The sequence below is a fragment of the Mus pahari genome, chromosome 6, assembly GCF_900095145.1.
Source record: "Mus pahari chromosome 6, PAHARI_EIJ_v1.1, whole genome shotgun sequence".
NCBI classification, from domain to species: Eukaryota; Metazoa; Chordata; class Mammalia; order Rodentia; family Muridae; genus Mus; species Mus pahari.
The window spans coordinates 66281795-66305711 of NC_034595.1; the positions used below are offsets into that span (position 1 = coordinate 66281795).

The window sequence follows — 23917 nt, forward strand, 5'->3', positions numbered from 1 at the left end:
AAGACAGCTTCCACAAAAAAAAAAAAAAAAAATCACATGACAGAGCTAAGTCTCCAAAGAAACCCAACAATTTTTAATATATATATATATATATATATATATGAGAGAAACATTATATATTGTACTCCAGCCTGCCGTGTACCCAGAGTAATGGTTGATGGTCTAAGAAGTGAACAGATCTTAATGTGTAATTGAGTATTGTTTGGCAAACACTCATCTAAGGATATTAGAGCAAATAAATTTCCTAAGAATTTACTTTTTGCTTCCATTTATAGATTTCTAAGATCCAGCCGTCTGTTCCTGAACTATCGCTTGTGTTAGACAACAACTTCCCAGAATCAAGTAACCACTCCAACCCTTTGGAAATGATGACTGTGGAGAGTCCTTTGATGATTAAGCCATCGCAGCCTGAGCTTTGTGATGCCAAACACAGCTCAGAAGCTACCACTGGGGAGCCTTTCCTGAGGGGACCAACAAATCAGTTAAGTCAGGACACTGCTTTAAGACAGTGCAGAGGGAAGCAGTCATCTACCTGTAAGAAAGAGAGTCTCCAGTTCAGGAACACTAATGCTAAACCATCTCTCAATGTGCCATCCCCTGATGTAGCTGAGAAACTTCAAGCAGTTTCTGCTGGGAGCATGCAACAGGAAGACTACCCTGTGAGACCTTCCACACTGGACTCTAGGCAGCCCTCTCTTGCTCCACAAGCCCACCCACACAATCTTGTGTTTTCACCTCATAATTCAACAAGACCAATGGAGCTTCAAGTGCCCACTCCTTCAATACCATCCTACTATCCTACAAACGTCTGCAGCTGTTGTCAGCATCATGGCCATATTCAGTACAGTACAATAAATTCTTGGCAGGGAAATGCAGTAGGGTCTGTTCAAGACCTGCGATCTGAATCCCTTCCAAAACATGCATTCTTTCACTCAAGTGGATGCCCATCTCTATGTCCTAATGCCATCTACTCGTCAAGTAGCCCTGTTACCATGAAGCAAGGAGGCATGGGTACCTATTCTCCCCACAGCAATGGAGAACTGTCCCCTGTGGCAGGACCTTCACATGTGGACTCGTGTGTGCCACATCCCTGTGCCATGTGCATACACACACCCAGTACAGCAGCAGACAATGGCATGATGGGACTGTCTCCTGATGCATATCGTTTTGTCACAGAGCAAGACAGGCAGCTGAGACTACTTCAGGCACAGGTTAGTGTGAAGCTTTGTTAGTGTTTTTGTTTTGTTTTTTGGTTTTTCGAGACAGGGTTTCTCTGTGTAGCCCTGGCTGTCCTGGAACTCACTCTGTAGACCAGGCCGGCCTCAAACTCAGAAATCAGCCTGCCTCTGCCTCCTGAGTGCTGGGATTAAAGGCGTGCACCGCCACACCCGGCTCTGTTAGTACTCTTAAATTCTTAGTATATTTCCTTAATATTTGGCAACTCTACAGTGATTATGCTTTATAAAATTGTAGAGTATTAGAAGCAGAAAGACTTCTTAAAAGCTGAATTCTAGTTCTTATTGTTTTAAAGATAAAGTGAGGATTAGAGAGAATAGTTTAACCTTGTTCCATAATTGCTGGTTAGTAGGGCTAGGACCAGAGAGCAAGCTTTCTATCTCTATATCCTTACCTACAACATAATCACATTTTCTTTCAATTTTCTTTAACCTTTTTTTTTTGAAGATTTATTTATTTATTTTATGTATATGAGTACACTGTAGCTGTCTTCAGACACACCAGAAGAGGGCATTGGCTCCCATTACAGATGGTTGTGAGCCACCATGTGGTTGCTGGGAATTGAACTCAGGACCTCTGGAAGAGCAGTCTTGTCTTAACCGCTGAGCCATCTCTCCAGCCCATTCTCTAAACTTTTATATACAGCTAAATGCAAAGGCTTGCATGTCTCTAGTTTTTCAGCCTTTGTGTTTACTCATCTAAGCCCGTGAGTCTTCAGGATGTTCCTTGCTACTATATTTGAGACTAGTTACTAAGAAGAGACCAGTTAAGAACCTCTGTGAATCTGCTTTTTTTTTAATTGCGTTTATTTATTTATTTATTTATTTATTTATTGAGACATGGTCTCATGAGTCCTAGGCCTTGAACCTGTGATCCAAGAGCCCAGGTCTTTACCGTTGGATCCTCCTTCCTCTACCTACCACATTCTGGGACTATAGATGTGTACCACTGTATCTAGCTGTCTCTGTCTGTATGAGACTTGTTCCACTCATTTTATTCTGCAGTGTTCCCTCTCTTCAGGCCTTTTATTTGTGGGTTCTTAATCTTTTCATTTGTCTTTCTTTGAAGTTGAGTCTGAGTTTGCCTTTTCCCCCTCATTTCTCATCAACACATACATATCCCAAACCGCTCTCTCTTTCCAGCCAATGCAAGTGAAAATAACTTGAAATGTATACTTCTGGTTTTTCTTACCCCAATAACTATACAAATATGTGGCTACTCTGTATAATGTGTTATTTAGAAACATCTTTGATTTAAAGCTTTCAGAGACCATTCCAGGCTCAATGAGACCCTATTTCTTAAAAAGGGGCTTAACTGGAGAGATGGCTCAGTAGTTAAAGTTAAATAAAAACTTTAAATCTTTTATTAAAAAAAAATTTTAAAGAGACGAAGATTTTCAAATTCTGCTTAAAATACTTTGAATACAAACACCTGAGAAAGTTCTACTTTATTTTATTTTTAGATGACTTTTTATTTAAGTGTATGTGTGTTTATGTGCGCCATGTACATGCCTGTGCCAGAGGAGGCAGAGGCACTGTATCCCCTGGAACTAGAGTTACAGGTGGTTGTGTGCCACCTGATGTGGGTGCTGGGAACCTTCTCTCTAGCAGACTCAGCTTTTTTATTTAAATAGAGATAAATTCTTCAAGGCTTACATAGATTTAGATTTTAATAAATCATTACTAAATGTTAATATAGTTAAATAAGTAATTTCACATTGAAAAGAATTACCATTTATTTTCTGTCTTATTAAGTAAAAGACTAATATAATATAAAGAGATTTGTTCAGCTATTTAGAAACTGTATCTACTTACAGTGTTATTTATAGACTGTGAGCTCTCATCTAGATTATTGTCACACAAAATATGACAGAAAATGTTTTTCTTTAATACATCATATATTTCCTCATGAATTTCCTCCCCCCCCCCTTTTTAAGGAAATCTAGGTATGGGTGCACATGGGTTCACATTAATGTGGAGGCCTAGGGTCGGCCTTACATGTTGTTCCTCGGGAGCTGTTCACCTTGCATTTATCATCATCATTAGACAGAAGGACAAGGACAAGAAATACTTTGTAAATAATAACAATTTCAGAGTAATACTCAGTCTGAATGGATTAAAGCTTTATATAAATGTCTTAAGTATAAATGAAAAGAACAGGAGACGTGGAAGAAACAAGGAACTGTTGATAGTAGTTTCCTCTAGAAAGAGGAGTTGAGACCTCTGAAGAGGATAATGAGATAGGGAATAAATATATTTTGGTGTTATTGATACATAATTTGGATATCACACAATTTAACTATTTACAATGTACAGTCCCGTGGTTCTTTGTATGTTTGTTCAGAGTCAGTTGATTTTTGTTGTTGTTTTGTTTTGTTTTTAAGATTTATTTATATGAGTACACTGTAGCTGTCTTCAGACACACCAGAAGAGGGCATCGGATCCCATTACAGATGGTTGTGAGCCACCATGTGGTTGCTGGGAACTGAACTCAGGACCTCTGAAGAGCAGTCAGTGTCTTAACCACTGAGCCATCTCTCCAGCCCCTTCTATCGCAGTAGGACCTGGGTGTAAGCCAGGCTGACTGGTGGGAGAGCCTGAGGGTCTGCCTGTCTCCACCTGTGTGGTGCTCCCATTGCAGTTGTAATCACACCCGCCTTTGACTTGGGTGCTGGACTTCAAACTCAGGTCCTCATGTTTGCAGGGCAAGCATTTCACCAGCTGAGCTATTTCCCCAGCCCCAGGTAACTTTCAGACATATCCATTTTGAGAACATAAAGAATTTTATTGTACTGGGCCATTTTTTAAGAGTACACATGGATTTTCTAATTGTCTTGTTCTGTTCTGTCAACAATTTGAACTGTCTTTTATTGCATACAGTGTACCAATACATGGGTCCTGGTGATCAAAATCAAATGCCTTAAACCCCTGAGCCATCTCACTGACCCTGTAGAAGTTAATTGTGTAGTCAAGGGAATGTTTATTCAAAATAAGCCCAGAGACACTCCATCTCGGCCTGTAGCCCAAGTGGTGGAGCACTTGCCATGTATGCAAAAGGATACCCACAATTGTTCCATTCTAGTACTCACAGTCTTTTGTTTGTTTGTTTAATCCTTAATGGAGTGGGCAGATGAATTGAACAGATTCCTTAGATTCTAATTCATTTTCCAGTCAATATAGATCTTATTGCCTTGGAAAAGCAACCTGACTGATAGTCCACCAAAATTAACTAGTTAATCATAATAATACTATTTGTGGGGAAGTAGAAATATTAAAAAAAAAAATCAACAACAAAACAAAGGGGGATGTTCCTCACTCCAGTATATATTCAAGAAACGTTAAAAACCATGCACATAAGCTGCTGTGGTGGTACACCAGGAGATGGAGGGAGTGGTAAATTAGTCTGGCAGCCAGCCTGAACAACAAAGGAAGGTTTAGATCACCTGGGACTATAGCAAGACCCTATCTTAAAACAACAAAAGGAAATCAAAGCAGAAAATCCCTTGAATATAAATATCCACTGCAGTATTCACAATAGGCCAAACTCTAAGCAGCTTGGTTGTCCATCAGTTTGATGGTGGGTAGACTCAATGAGCATAGTCATACGGTGGGTATTTAGCAGTCAAAGGATAAACTCAATGAGCATATTCATACAGTGCTATTCAGCAGTCAAAAGCATTGATAAGTGCTGTGGTTAGTCTTGAAGGCTTTATGTAAAGAGAAGACGCCAGGTACTTAGCTTAGTTCTATGTGTATGAAATGTCCAAAATCAGAGCTGGAAGGTGTGTTAGTGGGTCCAAGGGTTAGGAAAGAGGAGTGGTAAGGAATTAATAACGATTATTGTTTCACATTTTGTGAATATACTATGAACTTCAGAACTAGTTAATTCTAAGGTATGTAAATTACATCTCCATTTGAAAAGGAGGAGGGAAGGAAGGCTCATGGAATTGTAAAACTAAACACATGAAATCTGTGATACAGGGCTCGAGAAATGGCTCAGTGGTTAAGAGCACTGGTCTCTTCCAGAGGACCTGGGTTTAATTCCCAATATCCACATGGTAGCTTACAACTGCTTGTAACTCAAGCCCCAGGGGACCTAATGCCCTCTTCTGGCTTTCACAGACACCAGGCATGTAAGGGATGCAGACAAAACACCCATCCACCTAAAATACATGATTTGTGGTATAAGTGTCTTACAGATAAGAACGAGCCAGTCAGTGTTAGCTATTGTTTGTTACTATTCTGTTTCAGTGTGGCCAAACATGAGCAATTCTGACTAAAGTTTATAGAAGGAATCTTGTATAAAATCCTCAATTTTGAGTGCATGAAACTCAAGGTATGCCTCCTTCTCCATTCTTAATTAATTTATAAATGAAGTAGGAATAAAATATGTTAATTTGAAGTATTTGAATAAAAATTCAACTTATGAATACTAATCTAACCACCTGTAAGTTTTACTTTAAATTTATACTTAGTGAAAGTGGGTCTTAGTAGCTAATGTAGATAATGGCTTTCTGCACTAAATAAGTCTCACAGTATATTTAATTGTAAGAAAATATAGTTAAAAGTCAGCTCTGTAATGACTAGACTATTTGTAATTTGTTACTAAACTCTGCTGCCAGTTTTGTTGATTGCTGTATTGCCCGATCAATGCATGTTTTTAATTGATACAGATTCAGCGCTTATTAGAAGCACAGTCTCTAGATCCTGGCTCCCGTAAGACAGTAGCCACTGTGGAAGACACTGTGAAAGCAGCAAGACAAATGGAGCTGGTTTCCATGGAAGCACAGTCTTCACCTGGCTTGCACATGAGAAAAAGTGTAAGCATTGCTGTGAGCACAGGTAACGTATTTTTTTAATTGTAAGAAATTAGTTTTTAGTGCTTCTCATGTTTGCCTTTTGAAAGAAAGGAATTGAGGGAGAGATAAGGAGAGGGCTTAATGTGGTGCCTGCCACGTAAGCATAAGAATCTGAGTTCAGGTCCGTAGCACTCATGTAAAAAGCCAGGGGCAGGAGTTAATGTGCATCTATAATCCTAACACTGGGAAGGCTCTCTGGCTAGTGAGTCCTGCCCAGCCTATGAGCTGTAGTTTCAGTTCTTACGAAATAGGGTAGAAAGTGGTAGAAAAACTCTGGTATCTGCCGGGCGTGGTGGCGCACGCCTTTAATCCCAGCACTCGGGAGGCAGAGGCAGGTGGATTTCTGAGTTCGAGGCCAGCCTGGTCTACAGAGTGAGTTCCAGGACAGCCAGGGCTACCCAGAGAAACCCTGTCTCGAAAAACAAAAAAAAACAAAAAAAACCCAAAAAACTCTGGTATCCATATCCTGTTGCATGCATGCTCACACTTATACCCATTCATACAAAACACACACCAAAGAAAGGGGGGAAAGTGCAGTGTTTTTCTGTCTTATAAAACTCTGCATTTACTGTACTGTAGTTTCTTGTTTTTGTTTTGAGGGGAGGATTTTAAGACTGGGTTTCTCTGTGTAGCCTTGGTCTAACTCACTCTAGACCCAGCTGACCTCAAATTTAGACTCACCTGCCTCTCTACCTCCAAAGTGCTTCGATTAAAGATGTGTGCCACCACCGCCCTGCTATTGTAGTTTCTTATCATCTGTGTCTATCACTAGACCACTTCTTAGGACTTAGAAATGGCTTACCCACTTTTGTATCTTATAAGATACAGTTTAAAGTGACAAATGAAATCATTCACATGTTTTGAGGTTTGTCTTGTTTTGTTTTGATTTGTTTGGGTTTTTTGAGATGTGGTCTCTCTATGTAGTACTGTCTGTCCTGGAACTTGCTCTATAAACCGGGCTGTCATGGAACTCACAGACCTTCTTACCTCTGTTTCCCAAGTACTGGAATTAAAGACCTGTGATACCATGGCCCATTCCAAAATGAATTATTAAGCCATTTTAACTAAGAGACTTTTAGAAACATACTTATTTTACATGTATTTAACTTTCCCTAAAGGTATAAAGTAAGCAGGACCTATTGCAACTTTTCAGTTTTTTTCTAAAAAATATGAATGCAAATTTAAACCTTGATGTTATGTGATTTATTTTCATAAAGGCACTCAAAGTAAAAATATTTTCATGATGGTGCATGCCTATAGTTCAAGTGCTCTGAGGGTCTTGAGTTTGTGTCCAGAATGAGCTCTAGTCCTTGACTCAAAAACAAAATTAAAGGAAAAAAGAAACCATTTTGACTTTTTTTTTTTTTTGTTTCTTCTGACCACTGCATTTGCAGTGTTTCCCAGGTTGGAAAATGTACATAGGTCATGGTGCAAGAGATTATCTGAGAGAGAGTACAGATGACTATCTTACTTTTGTAAATCTGTTTTTCTTTTTAGATTGATTTTATGTGTATGAGTATATGTATGTATGTTTACCAGCTATATGTCTGATGCTAGCAGAGGTTAGATGATGTTGTTAGATCCTGTAGAAGGTTGGTTGTAAAGCACCATGTGAGTACTGAAAACCAAACTCAGGTCTTATGTAAGAACAAGTGCTCTTAACCAGTGAGCTTTCTTTCCAGCCCCAGTTATTTATTCTTATGTGTAATGGAAAAGGTATGACTAGCATATCAAACCTGAGAGAAGTGGTGAAGCTAGGTAAAATGAAGTGAGTTTATGTAACAGAAAGTAGAAAATGGTGAGTAGATAGGCTCTAAAAGCAAGAGAAGCACTGCACTGGGTTGTTGCTTTTTTTAAGTGTGTGTTATATGTACGTTTGTACACATATGTGCGCAGGTATGCGCAACCTTATAGGCGTGAATAGATGCCAGAACTTGATATTACTGTCTTCTCATTTGATGCTCTATTTGTCTGTCTGTCTGTCTGTTTTGGTTTTTCAAGACAGGATTTCTCTGTGTAGTTTTGCCTGTCCTGGAACTCCCTTTATTGACCAGGCTGGCCTTGGGCTCAGAGATCTCAGCCTCAGCCTCCTTAGTGCTGGGATTAAAGGCATACACCACCACCACCTGGTTGCCTTCTTTCATTAAACCTGGAACTTGCTTTTTCAGCTAGGCTGCTGGCCAGCTGGTGTCTTTTACTTGGGTGCTTAGGGTCCTCATGCAAGCAGATCATATGCTGACATGTCTACTTATCCCCAAAGCACTTGATTTTTCAACACCGCCTCACAGTATGTGTGCCTTGTGCACCTCTAACACGGTTATTTAGAACAAAACCAGAGAACTTATAAATTTACAGGTTTTTTTTTTCTCGTATATATTTTTTTTCCTGAGGTATTTTCATTTTCAGACAGTCTTATTAATGTAGCATGGATTGGCCTTAAACTCACTACATATCCCAGGCTGCCCTCCCATTCAAGATCCTCCTACATCAGCTTGTTGAGTGCTGGAATTCCAGGCACGACACTGTACCTTCATTTGAGAAGCAGAGCCTTCTCTTGAGCAGGCAGGACACAGATGTCCCCTTTCCCTTTGCCACTGGTTTCTTGTCTTCCTGCCTTTCACCTACTTCTCTTAGAGGCCTTTTAAAGGTAATTTGAAACAGTGTAATTTTGTTGAGATAATATAGATGTTCTTTACAAGCGTCTACATTCACTCTTTCTCTAGTTGAATATTTGTTCTAATGGCTGAACTAATTTAACTATTAACTATTTAGGTGCCAGCTTGTTTTGGAATGCAGCAGGTGATGACCAAGAGCCTGACTCACAGCCGAAGCAAGATGATACCAAGATTTCCAGTGAAGACATGAATTTTTCTGTAGATATTAATAATGAAGCAACAAGTCTTCCTGGTAGTGCATCTTCCTTAAAAGCAGTTGACATTCCTAGTTTTGAAGAAAGCAACCTTGCTGTGGAAGAATTTAATCAGCCACTTCCCGAATCCAAGTAAGAACCTTCCATTCACTGTTACATGCTACTTGTTTGTTTGTTTTAAGTTTATTTTTTTTTAAAGATTTATTTATTTTATGTGAGTGAGTACACTGTAGCTAGAGCCTCAGACACCAGAAGAGGGCATCCCGTTACAGATGGTTGTGAACTACCTTGTGGTTGCTGGGAATTGAACCCAGGACCTCCGGAAGAGCAGTCAGTGTTCTTAACCACTGAGCCATCTCTCCAGCCCAAATGGAAATGGCAAGTATATAAAGGCCCTCGCTAGGGTATATGAGCTTGAGAAACAAGTAGATATTCCAGCAGTGCTGGACATAGTGACTAACCCAGGTCTTCTTGGAGAGCAATCTCTTAACCACTGTGCCATCTTTTCAGCCCTTTCCTTGATTCAATTCTGTAAACTACAGAATACTTTCTAAAATTGTTAAGGTTTTCAAATCTTTGAAAATCTCCAATCCTTTGGTAGTTAAAAACTTAAGAAAAGAACCTAATTTTTAGCTAATAGAATGAAAAGCTGGGGCTGGTGAGATGGCTCAGTGGGTAAGAGCAACCGACTGCTCTTCCGAAGGTCCGGAGTTCAAATCCCAGCAACCACATGGTGGCTCATAACCATCCGTAACAAGATCTGACGCCCTCTTCTGGAGTGTCTGAAGACAGCTACAGTGTACTTAAATATAATAAATAAATCTTTAAAAAAAAAAAAAAGAAAAAGCTGATTACTTTTTCAGGACACAAGATCCCCTTTTTTCAACATATAATATATTGATTTAGGAGCAATACTAACTCTTGGCCAGATGTGGTGGCAATTAGAAAATGGAGACAGGACAATCATAAATATGAGACCAGTGCAAACTGTATAGAACAACCCTGTCCTGAGAAAAAAAGAACATTTCCAGAGCTGTCCATGGTGGGTTTGGTGCTGTTGCACAAGCATCTGGTCTGACTCATGCTGTGGCTCTCATTGCTCAGTATTCATGGGTGTCATTAGCTCCCTGGGCTACCAGATCAGCCAGTCTTTGTGCTGTTAGAGCAGTCTCTAAAGATGAGTTTATTGGCTGTACAGCTTATTGGCTATCGATTGCTTTTTCCCAATGGAAAGTGATGGTAAGGAAGGCATCTATAGAGACATTGTTTAAAACAATTGTTTAAGGAACCATGCTTTGGAGGTACTGGCACATTGAAGTCATTGTTTAAATTTTTTGATGTTAAAAGCTTTAATATCTTCCAGCTTTTTTTTTTTTTTTTTAAATTTACTACTTTAGACCCCTAGATAAATTTTTGAGCAGTGTTGGAGCTCAGTGATTATGAGCACACTCTCTGGCTCAAGCTTCTGATTTGCGTCATGGCTATGAACTTTTCTCTGATCTCTGGTTGACTGTTTTTTCACCTATCAGATGGGAATAATAAAGGCACCTATTTTTGAGGTTGTTGTGAGAAGTAAATGTTCATATGTGATCAGTCAGAACAGTGTCTGCCGCTGTGTAGCCTTTGTTTGCTGGTGGAGAAGATTATGTGGCTTTTGGTTTCAGTCCTAGCAGCTGGCTCCAGTGCTAGGCTGTTGGTGATTCTGTGGCATATGGCAGGACAGAGAACCTGAGCTCGGGAGCAGACTTTCTCCACCCTCTCCCCCAGCCGAAAAGACAGTGCTGTCCACACCCCGGCCTGTTCTTCTCTCAGTTGCTGTTCCTCTCTAAACTGCCTCACAGGCACACCTGCAGTGTGCTGTAGGAATCTCCCAGGAGTCCTGATATCAGGCCAGCGGCAGGCAAGACTGTTCACCAGCACAGTATTTAATCATGATGGTCATTTAGTTAAAAATGGAATAAGCCACATTTGATAACTGGCATGGACTCTCAGAATAAAAACAGTGTGTGGTCCAGAATGCTCTACAGAATGTAGTATAGGCCAGGCCAGGCCATGCTTGAACTTGTGGTGGGTGTGAACTACCCTGCCCAGCTTTTGAATGACAATGGTTTTGTTGTTGTTGTTTTTGTTGTTGTTGTTGTTTTTGGAACTGTGTAGCCCTGGTTGTCCTGGAGCTGGCTGTATAGACCTGGCCTTGAACTCACAGAGATCCACCTGCCTCTGCCTCCCAAGTTCTGGAATTAAAGGCATGTGCCACTACTATCTGGCTGAATGACAATAGTTTTTGGATAAACAAGCAAATTTTAAAGGCAGCATTAGAGAGTTCCTGCAGTAAGGTGAAGAAGCTGCTTAATGTGATTGAAGATAAGGAGCAACCTGTTGTTTTTGGAGCACAGTGGGAGGAGCGGGGTAGAAGAAAATTCAGTTACAGACTTTCCACTGTGTGTATCTGATACTGTGCTAGCAAGGCCTTTTTAAACGTTCTGCAAGTGACTCCTTTAACCTGAGAAATTTTAACATGACCCTGTAAATATTAATACAAAGTAGGTATGCAAAACATTTAGTGATATAGAGATAAAACATACTTACAGTAATGTGATGGGTCTGATTGATGAGTTTTACATAAAGAATTAAATCTTGGCTAAATAGTTGAACCTGTAAGAGATGGCACTTTCAATTTTTTTTTTTTTTTCTTTTGAGCTAGGGTTTCTTAGTGTAGCCCTGGCTGTCCTACAACTCTGTAGACTAGACTGACATTGAACTCAGAGATCCACTGGGATTAAAGGCATGCACCCATTATGTTTCTATAGGAACAGAAAACTTTATTTATACATATATTATAATACATATATTTTACATACATACATACATACACTGTAGTTTGTAACATGCAGTAATCTTTAATCTGAGCCACAGTGTTTGGACAGCTTTCATTTAAATCTCAAGGTCTTGATGAGCATGTGCAGTGCAAAGTATATGTGCTATATGTTCAGAACAAAGGTTGCAGTGAAGTCATGTGTTGCAGTATGAATAAACACTGCCAGAAACAACTCTTGACTTTATCTTGGGAAGGTTGTTAGCAGCCTGGAACTCTCGATTCTCCAGCTTCTGCCTCCCAAGTGAAAAGACTACACTCATTGGAGCTAGAGATACAGTTGAGCAGTTAAGAATGTTTTCTAGAGGATATGAGTTTGGTTCCCAGCACTGGTATCAGGGGGCTCACAACTGCCTGCAAGTCGAGGCCCAGAAAGACTTAATGCCCCTGGCCTCCACAGGTACCCACACACACACATACACCTAATATAAAAATAGAGTAAATCTTTGGAGGTTGGAGAGATGGCTGAGGAGTTAAGAGCACTAGCTATTCTGCTAGAGAACCCTGGTTCTTTTCCTGGCTCAGACATGTAACAAACACCTACAACTTCAATTCTGGGGGCCTGACTTCCTCTGGCCTCACTGGGCCCTTGCATGCACATGGTACATATAAACTTACACAGGCACACAACACATAAATAACTGCAAGACTTCAGTCATGTGCCACCGTACCTAGCCACTGTTCTCTATTTTCTCCAGGAGCCACAGGTTAGTGTGTTAACAAGAGATGCACAGTCAGTCTTTTCTAATTTTGAAATTAATAAAAGCTCTAAATAAAGTTGAAAAAGAAACCAAAAACATAAAGAAGAAATACCACCAACTAAATAATATGATAATTGTGGCTTATGAACCTTGAATTGATAAGGATCTTTTCTATTTTAAAACTTCAAATGAGCAAATTAAATATTTAAAATGTTTAGATATCCTAAAAGGTTTTTCTGCATCAGATGTAGACAACATCAATAGTTTGTTTCTAGCCTTCAATGAAAGATAAGTTAAAATAAAACAGTACGGTGATCTGGAAGAGCTGACACACAAATGCTGCTTGGGTTTTACTACTTTCTTCCCAGAGAACTGCACTTCATTTATATGTTAAAAGTGTTGTGATGTCTGTTGACCCTGCGTGTTCTTTGCAGCAGCTCTTCAAAGCAGACCAAAGAACCTGGTGTTCCTGTGTTCTTCCCAAATGCATTGCTGGCTGAAAGTGTGAGCATGTGCTTACAGACTGCGCCAACAGAGGGAGCCAGTAACAGCACTGAATCACCACAGGGAACAAAAGATGAGCCTTATGGGCCATCAGATAACCAGAAAATTTACCAGGACTTGTTGGTAAGTAGACCATTTTATTTTTGTGAAGTGCTTATTTAATATAAGAAATAATAGTTAAGCTTTCCATAGATTTAAACTGAATGATATCTTGAAATAGAGTCATCTTTGACCACTAACAATTACAATATGTAATTGTTTAGATTTTCATAAAATTTGATAACGTAAATGGTAAGCTAAGACATCAGTTACTTAGCAAGAACAAACATTTGTGATCTGGAAGAGCTGACACGCAGATGCTGCTTGGGTTTTACTACTTTCTTCCCAGAGAACTGCACTTCATTTATACGTTAAAAGTGTTGTGATGTCTGTTGACCCTGCATGTTCTCTAAAAAGGGAGAAAAATTTTGTCTCTAAAAAGGGAGAAAAAAACCCATATAATTGCAAGTATACTAGGTAATTTATGGAATTTGACAAGATAGTATTTAGCCTTCCTTGTGGCATTTTCCTAAAATCTTAAAGTAGTGTGCTTGAGAGGCGGCAGTTCACAAAGCTTGCTCTCTATTAGAGGACTCCCAGATCAGGTGGCTCACAACCACTTACATCCCACCTACAAAGGCACACACGGGCACATAAATAATAAGCAAATCATTTTTTGTTTTTTTTTTAAATCTTCAAAGGGTTAGTGATTTTTAGATGCATTCATTTTCTTTCCATAGGGTCAAGTGAACCACCTACTAAGTAACGCCTCCCAAGAAACCGATGAACCACCTACCAAAGCAGTAGCTATCAACCATGAATGCACCAAGACCCCAAATACTCACCATGCAAGGAAAAAAAGACACAATTCAGGACTGGTAGACAAAGATTGTGTTCTCAGTGCAACTATTAAGCAGCTAAGGAGCCTAGGAGTGAAAATCGACTCTCCCACTAAAGTGAAGAAAAGTGAACAGAAAGTGGATCATGCCAGGTAACTAGGTTTTGTTGTGAAGATGATTAAGTGTTAGGTATGTTGTAGCACTTCTGAAAAGTGTGTGCTTGCGTCTCAGGCCTGTTCATTCACCGTATATTGAGATACCTGCTGTATGTAGAATGCAAATACAAGATAAAATGCAAAAGTTCCCCTTCCCTCAAATTCTTCAGTGTGTCATAGTCATGATTACTTTGTATTTCTTTCACGTTCTCCTAGGAATGCGATTTGGGTGGGTGCTGGGAACTGAGCTGGGTCTCTAGAAGAGCAGCAAGTGCTCTTGGCCCTGACCCATCTTCACAGGCCTTTCCTGTGCCTTATAGCTGCATTATAGTCTGTTGTACCCATGTACTATGTAGTATGTTGAGCCCCCATGCTCTCTGAACTTTTATGTACTGTTTAAATAAGTGCTAAGTATATGTCATTCTGCAAGTACTTGTTCAAATTAGTTATAATAGGTGTTTTATCATTGCTTGCCAAATATTTATATTCATTTTAATCTTTACCAATACTACAGGAAAATGAGGCTAACACTTTTGAATATTTTCTCTTTTAAAAAAATACACTTGTTTGCTCCTTCATCTCCTCTCTCCTCTCCTCTCTTCCCTCTCCTCTCTCCCCTCCCCTCTCTCCCCTCCCCTCTCCTCTCTCCTCTCTCCTCTCCTCTCTCTCTTCTCTCCTCTCCTCTCTCCTCCTCTCCTTCTCTCCTCCTCTCCTCTCCCCTCTCCTCTTCCCTCTCCCCTCCCCTCTCCCCTCTCTCCTCTCTCCTCTCTCCTCTCTCCTATCTCCTCTCTCCTCCTCTCTCCTCTCCCCGCTCCCTCTCTGTGATATCAGGGAACAATTTAGAGTCAATTTTCTTCCACCATGTGGTCATTGAACTCAACAACAAATACCTTTACCAACTAAGCCATCTCAGAAGCCCTGATATATATATTTTTTTATTTCTATACTGAGAGACAGACTCAGTTATCTGTGACCACACAGTGATTTCTTCAGTCCCAAGGGCTCCAGGGCTCTCTCCTAGCCTCTGGGTACCAGGCATGTATAGGATGCACATATGTACACACAGGCAAGACATTTATATACATAAAATTAAAGTAATGCTTAAGGACAAAAAGCATGAGAAAGAACTACATACACCTGCTTAGATTCCTAATTTCCCATGCTTCCCATGCAGAATCTTGTTTGTTTGAGCAACTCATTGTATAGACCAGGTTCATAATTCTCTTGCCTCAGCTTCTTCTTACAGGCATGATTAAGACTCCCATTAGGGAGTGAGTATTGGATAATGTAATGTATTTGTTTTCTTTCTGTTTTTGCTTTCTGTTCTGTTGTACTTTGTATTTGGGAGAGGGTTGGGTTTTTTTGTTTGGTTGTTTGGTTTGGTTTGGTTTGGGTTTTTTAGGTTTCTTTGTTTTTTTTTGGGGGGGGGGGGAGGTTGGTTTGACTTTGTTGTGCTTTTTAACAGGTTTTGTGTAGCCTAGATTGGCCTTAACTGATTATCCTGCCTCAGGGCTGGGGTAGCAGGCCTGCAGACCACACCTAGCTTGGCAGTGTTCTTTCTCACAATAGCCATCCTATGCCCATGCCGTTTGTAAAACATTGAAACTGGCAAGTCAGTCAGTAACCTGCATTCAGACCTGAAGATGGGCTACCTCCTGGTTATAATGTATGCTCTGAATCTGTGTCTGCACCATTGTAAGTCTGGGTGGTCAGTTTACAAGCCTTGGTAAGATTAAAGTGGAAACTTTTGTTATTTTTGCAGAATGAAACTCTTTGCTATTTTGAATAAGGTAAAAAAGCTGCCTTACTTTGCCATGTCTTTCAGTGTTTTGGCCAGCATCAGCCCGGAAGCAGTGATCTCTGGCTTAAACTACGTGTCGTTTGGTAATGTTGGCATGAGCAGCCTAAGCCCCACGGGTGTGGACCTAAGCATGGAGGCCGATGCCATTGCTCTGAAGTACTTGAGTGAGAACCAGCTGTCACAGCTGTCTCTTGCTCGATCAAACCAGAATAACGGTGACTCCTCTGTCGGCCTTCTACATATTAATTCAGACAGAAGCACAGTGGGGCTTAGTTTAGTTTCACCAAGCAACATGTCATTTGCAACGAAAAAATACATGAAGAGGTACGGACTCTTACAAAGCAGTGACAATAGTGAGGATGAAGAGGAGCCTGCCAGCCACTCAGATAGTGAGAGCGACCATGTGTTGAACAGAAACCCAGCATGCAGACCGGCGCAATGTGGTCATGAGAAAGAGCCTTCCCGGAATGCCCTCGAAAAAGCTCCGTGCTCTGACTGTGGCTCTGAGGACACACGCACAGATGTGCCAGTACTGAGAAATATCACAAATCAAGCTATGCAGCCTAGAGCAACAGAGCACTTGAATGAAGACTCTGCTATTTCATTAGGGAATCTTAAGCCAAACCTGGCAGTGAACCTCCGAACTGGAAAAGCCGAGTTTACCCATCATCCCGAGAAGGAAAATGAAAGAGACATTGCAGTTTTTCCTGGAACCTTGCCGTCTCCTGAGACTTTAAAACAAATGAATAGCATGAATTCTGTGGGCACCTTCTTAGATGTAAAGCGTCTCCGACAGTTACCTAAGTTATTTTAACTCTTAATTTCTCTTTTGTGGTGTGAGGACTAGGTGTGTGTTGATGGCACTTAAGGAATCCAGACCTTTGGGATTAAGACAGGGTTTCTCTGTGTAGCCCTGGCTGTCCTGGAACTCAGTCCATAGACTCGGGTAGCCTCGAACTCACAGAGATCCACCTACCTCTGCCTTCCAGGTGCTAAGTAGGATTAAAGGCTTGCATCATTGCCTGGTGGCCATGACCTTTGGAATTTCTAATACCTTTTAGAGTCTTTTCCCTGTTAGTAGCTAACTAGCATTGGTTGGGGGCTGGGGGGTGGTTGACCCAGTTGTGAGATGGCTTGTAAGTGGGAAGGCTGGGTTCATTCAGCATCACTGAACCTAAAACAGAATTGTAACTCTAAGATCAGGTACCAAAGCTAGTCAAGTTCAAATGTATTCCCCTGAACCCCAGGACCTTGCATTTGCTAATGGGCTCCATTACTGAGCCTGACCACTGAGCTATATCCTCAACTGTAGATTTTTAAAAGAAGGTCTCAGGTCAATCTGTAGCCTAAGCTGGCTTCAGATTTAGATTTCTGCCTTCTTCATCTGGCTCAGGTATGCACTTTACCCTGTGTCTCCCCAAAATAGTTTTTTTTTACATAATCATAGTTTGTTTCCAAACTAAGAAATTACATAGACATAATACTGAATAGACAGCAGAACTTTTCATTGCCTTGGGTTCTTATTGGTGGGATGAGGCAGTGCTGGGGTTGAACCCAGGGACCTCACACAAAGTGCTACAGCACTGAACTTTACACCTCAGTCCATGAGGTGTTCTGTGTCCTCATTGATTCACAGTTTTTGTGTATAGATTCATGAAATTACATCACATAGCTTCCACTAACCTAAGACATGTCCTCCCTCCATCCTTGCCCTGATAGCCCTACCATCACCAGAATGTATTTAGCATTTTACCTTTCATTTGGAGTAAGACAGTACATTTCAAAATGTACTGTCTTACTCTAAATAATATCCTGAGATCTATCCAAGTATTGAGTGTGTTGGTAATTCTTTTCTTATTCTTTACTTCCACTCCCTCCAAGTTGTTTCAAATTGTTGTTTCTAAAGAAAAAAAAAACCCTCATTGACTTGAAAGATTTAGGTTTCTGTTGAAGTTAAAATGTGGTTGCCCTGTATTAAAGCTTGTCTCATAACTGAAAAAAACTTACTTCTCTTCACTAAATGTTTTCCTTGTTTGTTTTGTTGAGGTAGGGTTTCTTTGTGTAGTCCTAGCTGTCCTGGACTTAGCTCTGTAGATCAGGCTGACCTCAAACTCACAGAGATTCCCCCGCCTCAGCTCTTTGAATGTTTTTCTAACTCTGCTGTGGCTTCCTGAGACAATTTCTAATAGAGAACTATTGTTGGTTATCAAGGCCGCGGAGCTAGGGACCCAAGAGCATGACTTTCCACATTGCTTCGATTTCAAGTCAAACAGGTGACAGTGGTGTCCCCTCTGTTTCTACTTGAGATCTCCAGAAAGTAGACGACTCGGTGCCACTTAGACATATGTGCTTTTTTAATTGAGCCCTCCCATTTTCACCCCCCCAAAACCCCTGAATGTGGGTGCCATTTTTATTGCACTATCAAAAACTGAATATTAAGCCAGGTATGGTGACACATGCCTTTAATCCCAGCAGGCAAAGACAAACAGATGTCTAGGTTTTTAAGCCAGCCTGATCTACATAGCAAGTCCCAGGACAGTGAGAGCTACAAAGAGAGACTTTGTCTTAGAAAGAAAGAAGGAAGAATTAATTAATGGTTTAACCAAGGCAGCTTCAGCAACTCTCTTACTCTTGCTATGACTCCTCTAATTTTTAAGCTAAACAAGAAGCTGTCTGGACAATACAAACTACCTGAGTTAGGAAGAATTTAACTCTATCACCTGTTATCACATCTGATCGAATGCTTCTGATAAAGATGTTTAAGAAATTTTCAAAGCTGAGTTTAAACCATAGAGTAATTCAACAAAACATCTTTTTTTCTATTTAGTGCTTGCTAAGAAGGATCACCAATAAAACCTAGTCTAGAAAGCTCTGTAAGGGACTGACAAGATGGCTCAGCAGGTAAAAGCACCAACTGCTCTTCCAAAGGTCCTGAGTTCAAATCTCAACAACCACATGGTGACTCACAACTACCCATAATGAGATCTGATACCCTCTTCTAGTGCATCTGAAGACAGCTACAGTATATAATAATAAATAAATCTTTGGGCCAGAGCAAGCAGGGACCAAGCAAGTGGGGCTGACCGGAGCAAGCAGAGGTCCTAAATTCCATTCCCAACAACCACACTAAGCCTCACAGCCATCTGTACAGCTACAGTGCACTCACACACATTAGATAAATAAGAAAGAGAGTTCTGTAAGAACTGTGGGAAGCTAGCTGCTCTTAGATATCTTTGGCAGAAGTGTTAGTACGGGGAAATGGGATTAAAAGACTTCGGGGATGTTCAACCCTCAATTGGCATTTCTCACAATTTCTGTCTACTAGTCCCTTACTCTTCATAAGATCTTGGGTGCTATTTCAATTGGAATAGGAAAATGGTGGAATTTATATTATCCAGTATCTAGGAAATAAATCCATTAGTCTGGGTTCTGGCCATTGGCACATTGTTTTCTCCTCTGTTTTAAATCTCTCTCAACATCTAAAGTGCTGCTTGTTGACTGTGTTGTAGTTACTTGTCTTCTCCATCACCCTTCCCAGTGCTCAGTCCCATGGAAGTAGGTAGACCTGTTAAGTAAGCCTTGGAAAAGCTGCAAAGATTCTAAAGAAAAAAGGTTATGTCACCTATATATTGAAAAGCTGCAGTGACCACTTCTGTCTTTTTAGGATTTGCTGTGGGCTGGGGGCTCTGCACCAACACTTAGTACACACTAGTTCTTGAAGCATCCTGGCCTACCCCCACTCACCCATGTCAATTACTGTCAGCTCTAGCTGTCTTGAAGCAATTGAAAAAGAAAGCCTTCCTGAGGCCAGAGAAATCAAGGAAGGACTAGCTTCCCACTGGACATGGATCTGGAGCTGGATTCAAACACTACCATCTAATTCTGCACTGTCCAGGCTGCCCCACTTGGTTTTCCTTCTGGAAGGATCCCTTTAGCCGAGAGCAGGAACCACCATTTACTGAGTGTCCCGCAGGAGGCCCTGCCAGCTTTGGTCAAGGGTTCCGCTAATGACTTCACAGTGTAGAGCTAGCACTGAGTCTGCTGCAAGGGCCTGGATTAGCAGTCTGCTCTGCTCTACCCCTGCTTTCCCCATGATGCTCACAGGGGCAGGACTTTTACCAGCCTTCCAGATTGAGGGGCCTTTATGTCTGCACACTAAATCTCCAGATAATGCTATGTACTTGCAGACTTTCTGCTTTCAAAGTGGTTTTCCAGGTATCCACCCCTCCTCATATTCTTGAAACCCTTACCAAAACCTGTACAGCAGGCATATTTTTAATTCTCTGTAGAAGATAGAACATGCCAACTAGAACTGAGCCAAAGTCAGCAGCCTCATGTCCATCCACAGACTCTAACCCAGTAGCAACTGCCCCCTCTACCCTTCTACACAAGGACCCTTTTTACCCCCCAGTATTCAACCAGTTCAACAGGTATGTTGATCCTGCTAGGTACTGACCAAGATGTTGAACTGAATGGAGAACAAGGCAGCCATGCTTTGTCGAATCTTGGTGAGGGAGTGATGCACTGAGTGCTCACTAGTAAGATGTTGGCACACTAGAGAAACAGAAGGAAACTTATTTTCAGAGTATTCTAGGAAAATGACATCTTTTCCCAGAGTCTTTTGGTGTCGATAAGAAAGGGAAGGGGAAATGGAATTTTTTTCTGCGCCAAAGCCTGGGGAGATGAGCAGACAATGCTTTGGACGAGGGGATTTAGCTCAAGGAACCAACAGTAGGAAAGAAAACAGAAAGGCTGCATTGAGAGTTAGTAACCACTGGACCCCAAACTCCATACTAGATAGGTAACTTAGAGCTTTTGACTCCTCAGTTTTGGAGTTGATGGGGTAACACTGTACGACATCCTGTGCAGGAAATGTTGGTACAGAAATAAGACGTGAGCCAGGTGGGATGGTGCTCACGTTGAATCTCACACCTGGGAGGCAGAGGCAGGTGGAATTCTGTGAGTTTGAGGCTAGCCCAGTCTACATAATGAGTTCCAGGACAGTCAGAACTACTTACTAGATAGACCCTGTCTCCAAAAAACAAAACAAAACAAACAAAAAACAAAACAAAACAGTAGCTGGGTGGTGGTGGCGCACACCTTTAATCCCAGCACTTGGGAGGCAGAGGCAGGTGGATTTCTCAGTTCGAGGTCAGCCTGGTCTACAAAGTGAGTTCCAGGACAGCCAGGGCTACACGGAGAAACCCTGTCTCGGAAAATAAAAAATAAAAAACAAAAAACAAACAAAAAAACAAAAAAAACAGTGCAGAAGAGAAGGGGGATGAAAGACACGGGCAGAGCTGTGAAAGTCCAGATGGAGGAAAAGCTTTCTAGATGAGCACTGGTGTGCAGTCTCACCTTGAAGGATCCCAAAGGACTTCCCAGGCATTGATAAGAAAAGGGTTCCCTTTTTTTTTTCTTTTTAAAATAATGTTTAATATACGTAACAAAAAAGTTACTTCCCCCCAACAAAAACACCTGGTGAGGAGTGCTGGCTGAAAGGAGAGCATTATGTTGTTTCTGCCTCTGACTTACACATTACCCTCTTTTTAAGTGAAAAAGCTCCACTAAAAGGTGGGAGCGTGGAGGTCTAGGTGTTCCCCCTACATCCATCCCCCACCTCCCCTAACCGGAGCCGTCAGGATCATGGGGGAACATCCTCACAGGAAATCCTGTTTCCCCACTTCCTGGCCAGAGGCTGAACTCCAGGAAAAGGATGGATTGGGGGGGGGTGTGCTGTGTCCTGCCTCTTCGTGGGAGGTCTGGGGTCAGGACAAGGGTACTCCCTAAAAACAACGGGAAGGATGATATCAGGCTTCCAAGAGAGTCAAAGTTGTGGGATCCTAAAAAGCCACTCGGTCTCCATTGTACACCGGAGGACCCAGCCACAGGAGAGAAGGGACTTGGCCTGGGTCATCGTGCAGATGCAACAACTGAGACCAGAACTAAAGGCAGCAGCCTCCACAGCATGCAGTCTGTCGCAGGGTCTTAGCTAGTTAGCAATCAAGTAGTAAACCCAGGTCCTCAGCTGAAGCCTGACATCCTGGAAACGCAATAAAGGGACACACACACACACACACACACACACACACACACACACACACACAGAGAGAGAGAGAGAGAGAGAGAGAGAGAGAGAGAGAGAGAGAGAGAGAGAACTTTGCTCATATCACTGACTTCCAAACCTCGAATTTTGGAGAACTCTTCAAAACCCAACTTAGATGACCCCCTGCATCATCTCCTCCATCTTACAGACTCGGAGGCCTCACGTGGTAGTGCCATTTTTCCTTGGCCCAACTCCACGGCCCTTTCTCTGATCCTCTTGTCCTCTTAAACCACCTTCCATGTGTATCCATGGCAATGAGCGCTCTCTGCTGTATACCTGACTCCCTTGTTCAGTGAAGATCCACATGTAAAACATGTCCTTTTCGGTCTTCTTTCTTAGGGCAGAGGGCTGAGGCAGGCATGAACTTAGGCTCCCTAAAGCTCATGCCTTACTTACCTTATTAAGGTGGCAACGGGTCTTAGCTAAGGGTGGGAGTGTGCCACAGTTGAGTCACTCTTGATGATTGTTTGGCTTGCCCTGCCCCCACCAGCACAAAACTGATGGTGGAGTAAGCCAGGTGACTCTGCATGGAAACTTGCATTTCCCCGCTTCACCAGATGGGGGCACCACTCAGAGTTAAGTGTGGCGGCAACCAGGGATCCGTTTCTCTTTCCTGCCCAGACTGAATGCCCTTTCAAACTCGTCTGTGGCTGGTTTTGGAGTAGTTCCACTTCCTCCAAGTGAAGCCCAGGTCCCAGCTGAGTGTTTGCTCTCCATTTGATTTCTTCAGTACTGGATTTCTTCAGTATGCTGGATAAAGACAAGCCAGGGACATGATCCTATTTTTGGAGGGTCTTTGTGCCCAGCACCATGCTGGGAATAATCATGGGACATGGGGGATTTCTGCTCTGCAGGGAGTCACAGGGCAACCTCACTTCTGCTCATCTTCTGTCCTAGAGAAATTGCTTTATGCTTACCATCCCCTTTCTTCCCCCACCACCGATTCCCTCAAGGCCTATGGAAACCAGATAACGATGGGCTAGCCTGGGAGAAACAAAATGCCTACTCATACATCACAAATTCCCCTAGTCCTGTAGTAAGCAGAAACCATACGGTCCCCTGAGAACAGATGGGCTTGGTCCTCTCATATCATTGACAGTTAGCACAGCGCCCACACTACTGCTCGAAATGAACCAACAGCCAGAAACTGTGCCCACTGTACAAATGAGGAAACAGTTTCCAGACAGGGTCAGAGCTTGCCCTCCTCTACCACTGGTGTCAAGATTGGGAGAAAGCTGGAATTTGTTATTCTTCTCTCTTTTCATGTACTCGGGCTCTAGAACCCGGCTGGCCTCAAATTCACATTTAGCCTTGAGCTTCTGGTTCTCCTGCCTTCACCTTCCTGGTGTTAGCATCAGAAGGTGTTCTACCATTCGTCATTTATGCTGGAGATCAAACTCAAGGATTCGGCATGCCAACTACTCTACCAACTGAGTTATTTCCCAGCCCCAGTCAGGGATTTCTTACCTTCCTACACAGCCCGCTACCACAGAAAGTGAAGCTTTCATTTCTGATGTTCAGGGGTCCAGGATAGTGTCTGGCACATGCTAGGCCTGTAGTAAGTGGAATACATGAGTGACCCAAGCTGGGTTTCTTTGCTTCATCCAGGGCCACCATCTTCACAAACCCACTTTGTACAACTTGAGCCTTCTGCTTCCTACTGCTGAGTCTTCCCACTTGCTCCAGGTCTTCCCTTCTCTGACCTTACTACACTCAAAGCTCAGGGCACCAGTGTAAAGCTCTGTCTGATGTGCAGCCTCTCCTGGATTCCCAATACTTTTCAGCACCCATTTCAAACATATTAGGCTGCACAATAACTCTTTGCTTCTGCTTCTGTTTCCTTCATGAAAGTGTCCCTACACCTAAATACAGGGTCTGAGCCGAGTAAGGCTCACACACACACACACACACACACACACACACACACACACACA

At 41.9% G+C, this 23917-nt stretch overlaps 1 protein-coding gene across 5 annotated transcripts in view; it reads left to right on the forward strand.

The window, feature by feature from the left end:
* Window positions 1-17879, forward strand: part of Stil (STIL centriolar assembly protein) — a 41102-nt gene extending 23223 nt beyond the window's left edge. For 3 of the 5 annotated variants that reach the window (XM_021200130.1, XM_021200126.1, XM_021200128.1), the window contains 6 exons: window positions 276-1211; window positions 5909-6077; window positions 8867-9095; window positions 12974-13166; window positions 13823-14073; window positions 15902-17879. In XM_021200130.1, coding sequence (XP_021055789.1) covers window positions 366-1211; window positions 5909-6077; window positions 8867-9095; window positions 12974-13166; window positions 13823-14073; window positions 15902-16691 — 2478 coding nt within the window. In that variant the 5' untranslated portion in view covers window positions 276-365 and the 3' untranslated portion in view covers window positions 16692-17879. The remainder of the gene's footprint in view (window positions 1-275; window positions 1212-5908; window positions 6078-8866; window positions 9096-12973; window positions 13167-13822; window positions 14074-15901) is intronic. The other 2 variants (XM_021200127.1, XM_021200129.1) reach the window with 2 other exon arrangements.
* Window positions 17880-23917: the final 6038 nt, after the last annotated feature.